General features: G+C 58.6%; 1 protein-coding gene across 1 annotated transcript in view; it reads left to right on the top strand.

Annotated features, from left to right (window-relative positions):
* Positions 1-1343: 1343 nt before the first annotated feature.
* UMODL1 (uromodulin like 1) overlaps positions 1344-16002 on the top strand; it is a 68992-nt gene continuing 54333 nt past the window's right edge. Inside the window, exons 1-5 of the mRNA XM_047797106.1 lie at positions 1344-1419; positions 5596-5838; positions 11343-11504; positions 12000-12121; positions 14777-14963. Coding sequence (XP_047653062.1) covers positions 1344-1419; positions 5596-5838; positions 11343-11504; positions 12000-12121; positions 14777-14963 — 790 coding nt within the window. The remainder of the gene's footprint in view (positions 1420-5595; positions 5839-11342; positions 11505-11999; positions 12122-14776; positions 14964-16002) is intronic.

Here is a 16002-nt window from a genome sequence, read left to right on the forward strand (position 1 = left end):
CTCAGAGGAATTATATTTCAGAACCAGGCAGTCAAGATGGGGCTTTGCTATCCTATTTGAAAGTCTCCTCAGCAGAATGAATGAGATTTTCACCTCATGGTGCCTGATCTACTGTTACAAATTGCAGCCAGCAATGGGAGTTTCCGTGTGGCTCAGTGGGTTAAGAACCTGACTAGTCTCCATGAGGAGGCGGGTTTGATCCCTGGCCTCGCTCAGTGGGTTAAGGATCTGGCGTTGCCACACGCTGTGGCATAGGTCACAGATGCGGCTCGGGTCCTGCATTACTGTGGCTGTGGTACAGGCAGGCTGCTGCAGCTTCGATTTGACCCCTAGCCTGGCAACTTCCATATGCTTGGGTGTGACAGCAAAAAGCAAAGAAAAAAAAAAATTGTTTCAAGCAAAGAAAGACAACCCAGTAGAGGAATGAGAAGGCATCATCAACTAGAAAGTCTTTGATACAAAATTTTAAAGAATCCATTTCACATAACACGTGTGGCTACTGCAACAAGATATACATCAGCTCTCCTTCTGACTCCCCTCACAATGAATTTTCTTCCTCTGGCCTCTTCTGGGTTGGGCCCGCTTTTATGTAATTGTGGGCTTGTCGCCTTTTTAGAAACCGGTGTGTGTGAGGCTCTGATTTCACATGATGAGGTCTTATTTCCACGCTGCTAAAAGCCTTCGCGGGGAACACAGGTCTGCGTGGTGTTACGTCCAGGTGCTCTGTAATGACTTACTCCCCGGCGCCTCCTACGAAGGCTCCCTTTGAGGCTTTGCCATTTTCAATCCCGGCCAGCGGTGACCATCTCGGCCTGCAGCTCCATGGCCCTCAGGCCGAGCCTCAGGAAGAGGTCTCCGGGTCGGAGGGACATTTTTTACGGCTTTTGATCCGTATTGTCCAACTGAGGGAAGGATGCTTTTCTGAGTCTGATGGGCCACTTTGATTTGCTGCTGTTTTCTCCTGCCAGTTCCCGGCGATAAGGTAAGGCAATACTTTGTATTGATGGAGGGAGTCAGATTCGGGTCTGAAATGTGTTTTCTGCGTAACGATGAGATGGGCCCCAGCGATGCCGCGGGGACTCGGCGACTCACCTTTCCTGAAAGATGCCATCTGCCTGGAGGGAAATGGGTTGGGACTCGCAGGGGTCCCGGGGGACATGGCCGCAGCGGTGGCAGGTGTTTACGGGCAGGCATAAGGGACCGCTCCCACGGCGCACTCTGTGAAGCCGCTGCCACGGTCGGCGGAGCAGGCGAGAAAAGAGCCCCTTCTCTGGACCCAGGTGACCCGGGCCCCTTTGCGCTGCCGCTCACGAGAGGCCCAGAGCCACCGCCACCGTCCGACCATGCTCAGGACCCTCGGGCTGGCCCTGCTGGCTCTGGTCAGCGCCGTGGGCCAGAGCCAGGCCAGCGGCTTCACAGGTGAGGGGTCGGGGCTCAGTGTGGGTGATGCTGGGGGAGCGAGGGGCCCCCTGGGAGCAGAGCCGAGGGCTAGGCAGCCAAAGATGTGTCTGCTTGGAGAGACAGGGTCTCTTACTTCTTGGCTGAACTTCCTTGTAACCACAGAGACGTGGTAGGGATGCCCTCGAACCACCTGCTCGGGGGGTCAGTCGGTGGGGTTCAAATGCTGAGTCTGAGTCAGTGGGTCTGGGCAGGGCCCCAAACTCTGCATTTCAGCTCGTGGTGTGGATGCTGCAGATCCGCCAGCCCCGCTGAGTAGTGAATTCCCAGGGACTCAGCATCGAAGTCTCTAGAACCCTGGCCCATTAGTCAGGAAACCCAGCGTGGTCAGGGGCTGGCCGAGGCCACACAGCCAGCCGGCTGCGGGCAGGATTCCTCCAGGGCGACCTCCGACCTTGACCCCGGCTCAGACCTCCTGTCCCTGCCAAGGAGGTGGGACCACGAAGGGGAGGTTCGACTCGCCCTGGGCTCTGCCAGCTCTGTTTCCTCTGCAGTGGATGAGGATGCAGGTGGTCCATGGGGGCTGAGGGCCAGGCACAGGTTCACGGCCTTAGAGAGGCTCCCATCAGCTGCTGAAGACACGCTGGATTTCGGAAGCCCCAGGCCTCTGAGAACTGAGGTTGCAAGTCCTTTAACTCACTTCCCTCCAGGAATCCACTGTATTGGAGTTCCCATCGTGGCTCAGCAGAAAGGAATCTGAGTAGGAACCATGAGGACGTAGGTTCGATCCTTGGCCTCACTCAGTGGGTTAAGGGTCTGATGTTGCCGTGAGCTGTGGTGTAGGTCACAGAGGTGGCTCGGATCCCGCGTTGCTGTGGCTGTGGCATAGGCTGGCAGCTGTAGCTCTGATTCTACCTGTAGCCTGGAAGTGCCATATGCCATAGGGGCAGTCCTAAAAGAAAAAAAGAAAGTATGAAGCCGAGAATTCACACAGATTCATTCCCTTTCTACCATCAACTTCAGTTTTGAACCAGCTTAAAATTTTTTCATCCATAAGCAAGGAATTTGTGATTTTTTTAAAAAAAATTAATTATGCTTTAAAAAAAAAAAAACTTGGTATTTTCTTTGGAATAAGTAAGGTGCAAATCACACAGCTCAGGGGAGAGCGGGCAGGAGTGTCCGGAGGCCAGAGAAGATCTCAGGAGACATTTCATGCACAGGTGGGGTCCCGGCCGCTGCTCCGTCAGGGAGCCACGTGTTTGCCCCCAGGTGCCACATGCTGCAGTTACAGGCGTGATTTCTTTAGTCCTCCCGCCACCCCAGGCGTAGCTATGACTTTACAAATGATGACACTGAGGCCCCGAGAGGGCGTGACATGGGCTCAAGGTCACGAAGCTGGTATCTGGGAAGCTGGTGCGAACGCAGGTCTGCTCATCCCAGGACCCAGCAGCGCGTTCAGATTTCCTGCCTCTGGGACCAGAAGCCAGGCTGCCTGTGCTCCGCAAAGGATTTGCTGAGTGAGGGCTCTGCTCCGAGGTTTCTGTTCTGGGCTCTGCCAAGAAAAGCAAAACAAGTAGCTCTGAGGGCCATTTTGCCTGGAAGGAGGTGTGTGTGTGTGTGTGTGCGCGTGTGCGCACACGCTCGTGCACGCATACACACACAGGAGGGCTCTGCTAACCAGCAGCTGGGACCTTGCTGGGACCTGGTGGAGCCCAGCGGCTCTCGGGAGACTGGGAAGCAACCTTCCTTAGCGGTTGGCACCTCGTCTTCACTTACGATGAAAAATAACCCGTGGGTTGGCCTCACCCGCTTCTCCACGCAGGAAGCTTGATCCTCTTCGGCCCCCTCGCTCAGCTAGTGACATTTTCTCCTGTCACCTCTGAGCTCTGACCTCAGAAGGCGCCTTCTCCTGTCCCACCCCACACAGTGAGGGGCCTCCCAGCCTCTCCCAAAGCCTACTGGGACCCACCCCTGGGTGAACACAGGTTGTGTCCACTCCCAGAAGCCCTGCCACCCCAGGGGAGGCCGCCACGTGGCTTGGGCGTGGGCTCGCTCTGCGGTGATGGGACTCAACGCCCGATTCGGCAGCAGCCTCTCCCACCAGCCTGGGCTTGAGGGCCGGCTGGGCCCTGTTTCCTCCTGGGGGTTCCCAGCCCGAGTCTCGCGTTCCGTATGCTTGCGGGCACGTGAGAGGCCAGAGGCAGGGATCTTCGGGGGTGCCGTCCTGGTGCTGGGGATAAAGACAGTTTCTGCTGCCCCCTCTGAGTCCCTGCCCAGAAATCCAGCCTCTCCCGGAAGGGTAGGCACTATAACAGGGGCCACCTCCCCACCGGCTGTACCGTCTCGTAAAGCTTAGCGCTCCGAGGGTCAGTATCTGAAGTGTCAAGTGGAGTTCCCCCGGTGACCTCGGGTTAACGAGCGGGCATTGTCCTGGGTTTGTGGCTCCAGTTGTTGCTGTGGCACCAGTTCAATTCCCAGCCCCGGAACGTCTATGTGCCATGGACTCCGTCAAAAAACAAGGAAATGAAAATGTGAAGTTCTGGAAACCATTCACTTTTCCTTCACTGAAGCCCGTGACTGCAGCGGGTCCCCTGCGGACCGTGAAGTCTGGGGACACTGCACGGGCCCCCGTGTCCCTGCCCTGGGGCTGCCTTGGCCAGGTCCCAAAGACTGGCAGGGGCGGCGGTGGCGGTGCTTAACGGTAGAGATTCATGTCCCCACAGTCGGGAGACCAGAAGTCCCAGGTCAAGGTGCTGGTAGGGCCGGTTCCTCGTGCGGCTGGCGGGGGGGTGGGGGGTGGGATCCGGTCCCAGCCCCTCCCCGGCTTCCAGGACTTTGCTGGTGATCTTGCTGCTCCTTGGCTGGCGGCAGCATCCCCCTGGTATCTGCCTTCGTCTCACATCACGTCTCCTTGTGCTCATTCGTGTCTCTGCCTCCAAATTCCCCTTCGATAAGGATGCCAGTTGTCCTGGGCCAGGCGCCACCTACTCCAGCGGAACCTCACCTGCAAAAATCCCTACTTCCAAACACGGTCGCATTCCGGGCCCTGGGGTGTAAGACTTCAACATGAATCCGAGGCGGGGCGCCTTTCCGTCCGTGGCAGCCCCTGCTCTTGGGCAGACGGGACACCCTGGCACCCCATGGGAAGGGGGTCCGTGGCAGAGGGCACAGGGCTGGTGAAGGTGGTGGGCGCCGTGGGAGCTCGAGGACCAGGTGATGACGCTGATGGAGGCCACGGGCATCTGTGCGCACGAACCAGGCTCCGGGTGAGAGACACTGGGCCTAAGACACGGGGTCACAGCCAGGGAGGATGTGGTCCTACTGTGGGCACCGTGCCCTCACTCCTGCTGGCGATCGAACAGGGTCAGCCCTGCGGTCGGGCTGAGCTTTACCACCTATGAAGGTCTCACGTGTGCTCAATGTGTGTGTGTGTGTGTGTGTGTGTCTTCCATCTCATGCCAAACAAGGGCGCCATCGCCAGTGTGCCCGGCACACGGTGGCCTCAGCATGGGGTCCCTGGGGGAACTGCCGCGTATTCCCCTCGGCTGTGCAGCCGAGAGGCGAGCACAGAGCTCTCCAGCCAGCAGAGTCAGAGGACACGTGAGGAGCCCACATGCTTGGTTCCTCTGTGGCCCCTTCCTGCAGTGTCAGGGCCGTGGGTGCAGGAGCCGGGGGTCAGGCAGGTGTAGCATCTCCTGCCCCCTGGAGGAGGACTGCCCTTGCGTGCTGGTGGCCTTTCAGACTTGATGCCTTTTCTTTTTTTTTTGGCTGTGCCTGTGGCATGTGGAAGTTCCCAGGCCAGGGACTGAACCCACGCCACAGCAGTGACAGCACCGGATCCTTAACCCACTGAGCCACCAGGGAACTCCTACACTTTATTCCTTGAGTCTGCACTGCTGCCTCCGCTTCTGGGGGCAGGGGTGGCGGGTTCCCCAAAGCCGAGGACTTGCAGAAAAGCCCTGGAACTGGTTTGACACCGGCATCCACCACCCACTCTTCTCCCCGTTGTCCCTCCCCCCCAACCCTGTTGTCCCCCCCAACCCTGTTGTCCCCCCCATTGTCTCCCCCCCCCGTGTCTCTCCTCCCCCCACCCGTTGTCCCTCCTCCCCCTCCCCCCCCGCCCCATTGTCTCCCCCCCACCCGTTGTCTCCCCCCCCCGTTGTCTCCCCCCCCCCCCCGTTGCCCCCCCCCCCATAGAAAGCGGCCTCTCGTTGCTGGGCTACCAGCTGTGCGACTACAGCGAGACGCGCACCGTCCCGAGCGTGGAGGCCGCGCAGACGTCCCGCCTGACCCACGTTCCCTGCGGTGGCTGGATCCCCTGGCGGCGCTGCCCCAAGACCGTCTACAGGACCCGCTACCTGGCGGTGGACGTGCCCGAGCGGAGGAACGTGACCCGCTGCTGCGAGGGCTACGAGCAGCTGGGCCTCTACTGCGTCCGGCGTGAGTGTGGGCGTCCGGCCGCGTCTCGGGATCTTCACGTTCGCCCTTACCCTGAACGGACCAGATCTTTCTCGAACTCTGGTTCCCAGGGCGCAGCAGGGTCATCCGGAGGGCCGGTCCAGGCACAGGTCTCTGGCCCCAGCCCAGGTGTCAGGTCCAGAGGGTCGGGGTGAAGTGCAGGTTCCCGGGCGGTGCTGATGCTGGGGCCCAAGGCCCCACTTCCAGAAGCTCTGTCTGGGCCGGTGGCTCTGAGACCTGACTGCACGGACGTCCTGGGGGCAGCTTTATAAATGCTCACGCCTGGGTCTCCTCTCAGGGACCGGATGGATTTGGTCTGGGGCACAGCTTGGGCACTGGGATTTTTTTTAAAGCCCCCTGAGCAATTCAAATAGGCAACGAGTCTGAGAACCCGCGCTGCCCTCTCTTCCCTCCTGGCAGGCAGCCTCTTCATTCTAAAAGCCCGGAAATCCTAATCTGAACCCTGATCTGTAAGAGTGATGGATGGGAAGGGTCCCCCACGTGCCCCCTGCCTGCCCAGAGGCCCCCACATCCTCCTCTTACTTCCTCAGTGAGTTTCAAAGGATGCTTGGGGCACTTCCCAGGGAGGCTTTGGCTGGGCCAGGCTGGTCTGAAGCCAGGTGGCCAGGGCCATGTGGGAGTTCAGGGCTCAGCCTCTTGACCTGAAGGAAGTTTCCAGAACCTCTTCTAGGGGAGAGGATGTGGGCGTGGGCATGTGTGAACGTGTGGGGGTGGCGGTGATTGTTAGATTTGAGTCAATACCCGAGCTACCATGAGTTTCTGAATGCTCAGAAGGGCCCCCTGCCCCGGCCTGGAGGTGGAGGTGGAAGTGGGAAGGGCGTGGCTCCATGGGGTGTCGGCTGGGCACCCTGAGACGGAGGGCTGCAGCTTCAAGGAGCAGAAAGTACCAGCTCAGGGGTGCAGGGGGGCCCCCCAGGACGGTCCCCAGGGCCCGAGGCCGGGACAGCTGCAGGCTGGGGCATGCACACCACACACTGGGATCCACCCCCCAGCACCAGGGGCCACAGGATGCAGAGTCTTGGGCCAGTCCGACCCTGCAGGAGGCTGCATGGCTGGGCACACGGTCAGCCTGAGTGCACCTCCCTCAGGCCCCGCAAGCCCACAGGGAACAGGGGCGGCTGACACTTCATCCTGTCCCCATTCAGAGGCCAGGCTCAGAGGTGACGGGACAGCTCGGGGCTGAGCAGTTCACAGGAGTGTTAAAATGACACCACTGCAAGTCAAAACCAGAAGGGGCCAGCTGGCCTCGGGTCCGGGGCTTGGCACCCATCGTACACTCTTGCGGTTCCCTGTCCCCTGGCGATCCTGCCCAGGTGCTGAGTCTAAGGGGTCCCTCCCGTGGTGACCCCGGCCCCCTCTTCACGTCCCCTGTGTCCGAGGGCCCTGTGACAAAGGCGCTGCCCAGCCCTGGGAGCACCCTCTGCCCCTCCTCCTGGGGATGGGGCCCGTGCCCGGGAGGCCTGGGGGACCTTGCCAGTTGGGAGCATCAGGTTCTAGCAGAAGGAGTGACCACCCCTCCCGGTCTACCATCACCTGCGGAGGCCACACTCCTCTCACCTGAAGAGGGGCTGGCAAGGTCACATGCCTGGAGGACCTGAGGCGGAGTGCCACCCCCCCCCGCCTCTCCCAGGCCAAGCTGTCTCTTCTGCGCTGTAACAAGTGAATTCCCCTTGGGAGGCACCTGCTGCTCGTCTTTCTTCCTCCTAACGAGCCAGCCTCTCATGGGGCTCCTCCCCACTTTTACACCATTAGCGCCTTTAAATAGGAACTTAGCAGGCGGGAGAGGCCCAGAACATTCTAGACAGAGTGGGCAGATCTGCTCTGGGGAAGCGCCGGTCAGGGGTGGCTGGTGTGGAGACAGTGGGGGTAGGAGGCGGGGTGTGCTGGGGGCGAGAGAAGGGACTCCCCCTGAAGGTCCCCGGGGCCCAAGGAGGGGGCTGAGGTGGGGCGGGGGGCGCACAGGCCCCCTGGGCCTTAGGAGGGTCACTCTAGGATCAGGGTCACTCCAGGAGCAGCGTGGAGGGAGGCAGACAGGAGCCCAGAAGGCAGGAGGAGAGAGAGGGAGAGGAGCCTCCATTGGGTGCATCCTACAAAGGCCCACGGGAGAATCCTTGTCACGACAGACGGCGGGCGGCAGCGGACCCGGCTAAGATCGCGCCGACTTGGGTCTGGGTGTCCCTGACCCCCGTCCGATTCAGTTTGTGGCATTTGAGGAAGGGGGCTGTGGGGGAGGGGGGCAGTGACGAGGAATATCGGGCACAGGGTCCACCGGACTTCTGCTCAGGAAGGTCCGTCCCTTCTTGTGCCCGTCCCGCTTGGCACTGCAGCCGCTGCGGAGCCTGGAATGTGACCCGGGGGAGGGGGTGGGGGCTGCAGCGCTCCTGCGGCTTGTGAGAGCCACGCTGAGTGTCTGTGTCCGCATCTCTGAGCTCAAGGACCCCACGTGGGCAGCTGAGAAGTGCCTGGGTTGCAAGCGTTTACACCACGGGTGCCTGCAGCTCAGCTTCCTCCACCCCTGCCTGACTCCTCTGATCAAAGCTGGCACGTTTGATCAACGTTGGCTCAGAGATGCCTCATGACAGCCTGGCTGTCTTTGGGACCAGAAGTGAGAAATCTCAACAAAAGATCTGCTGAGACCCGCTGGTTGATCTGCACAGCAGGAGGCAGAAGCCAAGCCTGGACGTGGTGGGTGCAGACACAGTCTGGGAGTCTGGAGGTGGAGGCGGGCAGAAGGCGCTCTGCTCTGTGGCAGGGCCTCTGGGTTGCCTTGCGTCTTGGCAACTTGAAGCTCTCAGCTCAGGGGTCTCATTCCTGCAGCAGCCACCGCAGCCCGATTTCTTCCTCTTCCTCCCACTCAGCACCAATCCCCTAAAAAGGGAGGAGCCATGTGAGAACACGTGCAATGACTTTTTCAAGTTTTCTTCCTTTTTTTTTTTTTTTGTCTTTTTAGGGCTGCACCTGCAGTATATGGAGGTTCCCAGGCTAGGGGTTGAATTGGAGCTGCAGCTGCTGGCCTACACCACAGCCACAGCAATGCAGGATCCTAGCTGCATCTGTGACCTACACCACAGCTCACGGCAACGCCGGATCCTTAACCCACTGCGCGAGACCAGGGATCGAACCTGTGTCCCCATGGATCCTAGTTGCGTTCGTTAACTGCTGAGCCACGGAGGGACTCCCCCATTCCAAACTTTTTAAGTCCAATATTTAGAATGCAGTAAGTCATACATTGTTTTATTTAAGTATATTTTTAAAATACAAGGACAAAAATGAGCGCGCAGGTCGTGTAGACAATTTGAAAACAAAGAAAAGGACAAAGGGAAATGGCCCCAAGCCTCCGGGCCCCCGCCCGCCCCAAGAATAACGACTGTTCAAATTGCCTTCTGGTTTCACGCAGGGCGCATGTTTGACAAAAGCACGGTCACCCTCCCCGAGACGTGTCGTAGCACCCTTTGGCCACTCGGGGGTTTATCTGGAACATTCCGGGTGTCAACAAGCAGTGTTCTCCAGCATGATTTAATGGCCACAAGGCATTACCTCATCAGGCTGGATCCGCATGAGGCAGCCTCCAACCTTGTCACATCTAGGGGTTTCCAGTTCTTTGTTACAAATAATGCTGCTGCTACGCCCAAGTTGGGTGCAAAACTCAGGATGGATCCAGGAGCAGAGCTGGGGCCTCAGTGGCCCCTCACCATCTGCACCATCGCCCGGTTCCTGCCCTGCCTGCCTCCTCTGCCGGCTCATCGTCAGGGGGGCCCAGGTTCCCATGGGACCAGGAGCCGACCTCAGACTTCCCGTCTCCCCCAGGCTGGTGGCTTCCTCAGGAGGCTGCTGAGGAGGGCTTACCACCCAATTATTCCCCAGCCCTGGGGAGTCTTTAGGGCTGTGGCTCAGACGGAAATCTTCCCCTTGGCTCATTGAACTGAGAAGGACCCGGGGTGGCCAGGGGCTGGGCGGTCCTGGCTCGTTGTTTGCATCGAGTTAGAGAAAGAGAAGCAGACTTTTGACTTTCTACCAAATCAGAGTTGTGGAGTGTTCTCTTGGGCTCTCTAAGCCGGCCAGCCCTGGGGGTGGGGTGGGGGGGGTAGGGCAGGGGGTTTCCAGCTGCCTCCAAATTAAGACGAGCTATGACTCAAAAGCCCTCTGTTGTGATCAAGTGAGCATTTTTGGAAGCCAGCTTTTCTTGGTGGCCTGTAAACCTCTTAGTTTAGACTAGGTTTTTTTTGGCTGTGCCCATGGCCCGTGGAAGTTCCTGGCCAGGGATTGAACCCTCGCCACAGCAGCGACCTGAGCAGCAGCAGTGACAGTACTGGGTCCTTAACCTACTGAGCCGCCAGGGAACTCTTAGAATAGTTTTTGATTAAGTATTTGGAGACAGTGGAGTCCCCCTCTCCCCGGGTCCCTAACGTGAGCTTGTCGGTTACCAAGCACATTGGTCCCGGGAAAGGCTGATGCTGGCACAGTGTTAATTGTAATCCACACTCTGTCTGGATTTTCCTTTACTTCCTAGTGTCATTGTTCTGTCCCAGGGGCCCTCTGGCCTCCTCGCCCATTCTCCTGCCTGCCTGCCTGCCTGCCAGGCATCAAGCCTGCTCTCTGATGGCTGCCCGCCAGAGCCCTGGCCCCCCCAGGCGGCCCCCCACTGGCCCCTACCTTCTTCCTTGAAGCTTCCATCCGAAGCTTTCAGTACTTCTATTTGTATACTGGCCTCTGTCTGCTGGAGTCTAAGTGTCCTGAAGGCAGGGACTTGCCCTCTGGCTCACTGCTGGGTCCTGGGCCCTGGTACCATGTCTGGCACACAGTAGGTGCCCAATAAATATTGAATGAGTGAGTGAGTGAGTGAGGGGTTAGCACACAAGCAGCAAGGGGGCCTCTGGAAGCTGGTGGAGGTCCCCGTACCCGGGCTCCGGAGGCCTAGAGCAAAGGGGCCCCCGGGCCCCCAGCTGAAGCTTCCCTCCTCCCAGGAGAGACGGTCAGGCTAGTTAGAGTCAGAGCAGATGGCCCCTGATGGATGCTCTGCAGGACGCGGGACGGTGCTGCCCAGGCCTGGACACGGCTCTCAAGAGGGCTGGGCCGTGCACCTCGGAACCCCAGACGACCCAGGGCCAGGAGCCATCCAGGGGCAGCATCACGCAGCCCATCAAGGACTCTGCTGCTGGGAGTTCTCGTTGTGGCTCAGTGGGTGAAGAACCTGACTAGCATCCCTGAAGATGTGGGTTCGATCCCTGGCCTCCCTTAGTGGATTAAGGATCCGGCCTTGCTGTGAGCTATGGTATGATTCTCAGATGCAGCTTGGGTCCCACGTTGCTGAGGCTGTGATGTAGGCCAGCAGCTGCAGGTTTGATTTGACCCCTAGCCTGGGAACTTCCATAGGCCAAAGGCGCGGCCCTAAAAAGCAAAAAAAAAAAAAAAAAAAAGACTCTGCTGCCAACACAGTCCTGATGACTGGTCCCTTGCCCCCCCAGCCCGGAATCGGTCTTCGGAGTTTGCATCCAGACCTGGAATCTGCCCTGTGGTGGGGCCAGAAGCGTCCACCTCGCCATGCACCCTGGATGTGGACTGCCCTGGACTCCAGAAGTGCTGCCCCGTGTCAGGGGGCCTCGTCTGCACGGCTCCCACGCCTGGAGGTAGGGCTAAGACCTGAGCAACGCAGGCCTCCCTCGGGAAGCTGAGCGGGGCGGGGCCAGGCCCTGCTCTGGGAGGAGGGGACACTTCACTCATCAAAATCCAGCACTGACCCTCATGGGCGGGGCCCGCTCTCTGGGCCCCGGGGCAGGGAAGGTGTTCTGGGAGAGCAGGGAAGGACCCCAGTTTCCCAAGTCTGGGGGAAGGGAACCCGGGGGAGGTCCTCGGAGCCCCCGCTGGAGCTCGCTGGGAACTGAACTGTGTAAGGCTGCCCCATGGGGACCCAAATCCTCCTCAAGAACCCATATTCAGCAGGTCGGTGGCCTGGCCCTCAGTGCCCGCTCCCAGAAGTGGCTGGTCAAGGTGCAGGGCGAAGGAAATATATATAAATCTGTAATAGGGACTAGATATCATAACACGTCATACATTTGTGTAGTGTGGCCCCCGGGGACCCTGCCCTGTCCCGGGCCTGAGGCTCACCCAGTGCCCTCCTGCAGCTCCAGAAAGGAAGCTGGCGAGTTTCTGGTACAACCTGACGGTCCTGGTGAAGATGGACTTCCAGGAGCTCCTGCAGGTGGACCCCAGGCTCCTGGATCACATGAGGCTCCTGCACTCCATGGTAGGTGGGGGCGGGGGGCGCCTGCAGGACGCCCGGTGGTGTGCAGCTGGGAGCTGGCGGTCGGGGAGGGGTTCCACGCGTGACCCCCAAAGCCTGACTCTGAACCAAATGTGAATTCTTACTTAAAAATGGCTTTAAGGGAGTTCCCATCAAGGCTCAGCGGTTTCAGACCCTAACTAGTATCCATGAGGATGCGGGTTTGATCCATGGCCTTGCTCAGTGGGTTAAGAATCCAGGTTGCCAGGAGCTGTGGTGTAGGTCGTAGATACGGCTTGGATCTGGTGTTGCTGTGGCCGTGGCATAGGCCGGCGGCTGCAACTCTGATTGCACCCCTGGCCTGGGAACTCCCATATACTACTGCAGGTGCGGCCCTGCAAAGCCAAAACAACAACAACGAAAAAGACCCAAAGCTCTAAGAGCTAGGATTTTCATGCAATAAAACACACTCTTGGGCGCGATTTGAGGTCAGGGTGTTCAGGCCCACCCCGTCGAGCACGGAGCCCCTCCCCCTTACAGGGTCTGTGACTTCAATAAAAGTTCCCAGACACAGACACCCTGCCCAGAGCTGTGTCCTCATGCACCCCTTGCCCCGGAGCTTCAGCCCCCACATCGGGAATTCTGTAGAGGTTCTGGAAGTGCCTGGAAGGAGCCTGCAAACCGGGCTCCTCCCCCTCGCCCTTGGGGCTGGTGGCTCTTTGTCTTGCGGCTGCCTGTCCCCGTAGGATTCACAGCATGCCTGGCCTCTATGCACAGGACACAGAAACGTGCCCAGCTGTGACAACCAAAACTGTCCTGGATGCCACAGGTCCCCCGAGGGGCAAGGCCGTGGGTGCTTTCTGACGCCTCGGCAGCACCTGCCAATCAGGACAACTTCACGCGCTGTGTCCCTCTGTCTGGGGAACCCAGCAGGGGGCAGACGCTGCTTGTCACCACCCTACGATGCCTTCCCGGGGTGGTGGTCTGACCCCAGGACAGCTTCACGGGGAGGTGACCCCACACAGTCACCTCCCACTTGGAAGGGCCCTGCATCTCCTATAATGCTCTGCTCTTGCCTCTTGAAGTGCTTGATTTTTGAACAAGGGGCTGCACATTTTCCTTCTGTGCTAGGCCCCGCACATTGTGTGGCTGGGCCTGGCTGACTGTCAGGTCCCATAGATGTGTGCCAGGTGTCACAATGTCAGACCCAGAGTCAGTGGGGGTGGGCCCAGAACAGACGGCACACTCCTCACCTCGTTCTGGGCCGCCCAGTAAAAGGGCTTGAGAGGTATTTTCCAAACACTGCCTGGACCCAGGAGCCTTCAGTGCCCCAGCTGGAAGTGATTTTTTTTTTTTCTTGGCTCATTGGAGGGTTGGAGATGCCTAATTGCCCAGTAAAGAATGGTTCTGGAGCCAGACTACTGGATTCAAATCCCAACGCTGTCACTCATCAGCTGTGTGACCTTGGGCAAGTTACCTAACCTCTCTGTGCCTTCGATGTCTCCTCCATTGAACAGAAATAGTTCTCCCTGAAACAGTGGCTGTGAGGTGTAGACAGCACATGTGAAGATCTTTAAACGATGCTCATACGTGTCACTTCTGAGCTGCTGTGGTTGTTGGTTGCTGCACGTCATTGTCCCATGTCCCCGGTGTCTCCTCTGGTGTGTGGGTTGTGCTCCGCTTCACAGGAGGGGCCTGTCCACACGGGCTCCTGACCGCAGCAGGTGCTGGGCACGTGACTAAGGGATTTACACGAGGCCAGTGCTGGCTTCCTGGTCTGCCTCCCTGGGAACGGTTTCAGGTCTGCCGAGGAGGGTCCGGGGCCCAGTGCCCCCCCCCGCCCCTTTCAGGTCCCGATGGAGACGGGGGTGGAGGGGGGTGTCCCGGCAAAGCCTGCTTCCTGATGCTCCTCTGCCTGGGTGGTCCACGCTCCTTGGCCCTGTGTCGCAAGGCAAACTGTAGCTTGAGACTTTGAAATACCAGAGGAGAGCAAAAAGAATTCATATGAAATGAGAAAAGGGATCATTCAACTTCAGAAAATAGCTGACGTGCACAACGTGAGGCTGTGGCTTGATGTCTAGTTCCCTAATTCCAGGCCCGACTCTCTGTCATCAGCCGCAAGGGCGGGGCCCAGGGGTGCCACTGCCCAGGGTTTCTCCCTGGGGCTGCCATAAGGCAAGTTCAGAGCTTGTAGGTGGAGGTCGGCTCCAGGCGGCTCCCTGGCCTCTCCCCGTGTCCTTAGATTCTCTGCCAGTGTCCGTCTGTGTCCAAAGTTCTTGGCATAAGGACACGACACACACTGGACGGAGGCCACCCTAACGACCTCACCTTCACCACGTACATTGCAACAGCCCTGTCCCCTAAGGGGCCACATTCCGAGATTCTGGGGGCTTAGGACCCCAGCGTGGAGAGCTTTAGGGGGGAGCCACAATTCAACCCAAAGAATTTATAATCTGCTTTGCAGGGCTTTTATTGGAATGATGACCAAAAGAAAAATATTGTATAGGTTTTGCCTTTTTTTTTTCTGCACAGGAGAATGGAGCGCGTGTGTGTGTGTGTGTGTGTGTGTGTGTGTGTGTGTGTGTTACAATTAATTTTAACATCTTTGGGCCTCTGTCTCCCAGTCTGTCCCCTGGAAGCACTCTTCCACCATGTGACACCCTGACTCTGGTTTCTCAGGTCACCGGTGCCCTGCAGCCACTGAACGCCACCGTCCACCACCTGCATGCAGCCGGCGGGGACACCTCGACCACAGTGTCCTGGCTGCTGCTGGGCCTGCCACAGCCGGTGCCGGTGGCCCGTGTCTCCACGGCGCTGGGCAGCATGGTGAAGCGCGTCTATGAAGTGACCGGCATCCGGGTGCAAGGTGGGGCTTCGGTCGGTGTCCCCTGGGGGTGCGGGGCAGGGACCGCAGGAGTGAGGAGTCCCCCGGCAGGCGAGGGATGGTCCGACCCATCGTTAGCTCATCCTGGCCGGAAGTCTGACCTCCAGGTTCTGAAGCCGGCATGTCGGGAGCTGGTTCTGCTCCGGTGTCGTTTTTCCTTGCCCGCTCTGTCGCCTCTGCAGCCCCTCAGGCCCAGCTTCTTCCCTCCGGGGGGGGCCAGAGGACACATCCCGGAGCAGCACAGGCACGACCTGTCTCCCCAGCTCCCAGATTCCCCTCCTGCCTCTGCCCCACCCTCACCAAGAGCATCCTTGCCTCCAGAAGGCTCTGTCGGCAGAATTTGCACAAAGCTGAGCTTGGGAAAGCCCACAGATGTGTTTCTGGAAGAAATCACCTGGTCTTTTTTTTCTTTTCATTTTTAAAAGTTTTTTTGAAGTACGGTTGAGTTACAACATTATGATAATTTATGATAATTTCTGCTGTACAGCTAAGTGATTCGGTTATACTTTTTTTGTTTTGTTTTGTCTTTTTTAGGGCCGCATCTGTGGCATATGGAAATTCCCAGGCTGGGGGTCGAATCAGAGCTACAGCTTCCGGCCTATACCCCAGCCAGAGCAACGCGGGATCCGAGCCGCATCTGTGACCGACACCACAGCTCACGGCAATGCCGGATCCTTAACCCACTGAACGAGGCCAGGGATTGAACCGGTGTCCTCATGGATACTAGTCGGATTCGTTACCTCAGGGCCACCATGGGAACTCCTATTCAGTTATACATGTACACGCATCCACTCTATTTCAGATTCTTTTCCCACATAGACGATCACAGAATATGGGGTGGAGCTCCCTGGGCGGGACAGCAGGCCCCTGTGGACCCTCCATCCCGTAGACCACAGTGTGCCTGTGCCATCCGCAAACCCCCAGGCCATCCCTACCCCGCCCTCCGCCCTGGTAACCATAAGTTTGTTTTTGAAGTCGGTGAGTCTGTTTCTATTTTGTAAATAAGCTCATTTCTATCATT

The sequence above is a fragment of the Phacochoerus africanus genome, chromosome 1, assembly GCF_016906955.1.
Source record: "Phacochoerus africanus isolate WHEZ1 chromosome 1, ROS_Pafr_v1, whole genome shotgun sequence".
NCBI lineage: Eukaryota > Metazoa > Chordata > Mammalia > Artiodactyla > Suidae > Phacochoerus > Phacochoerus africanus.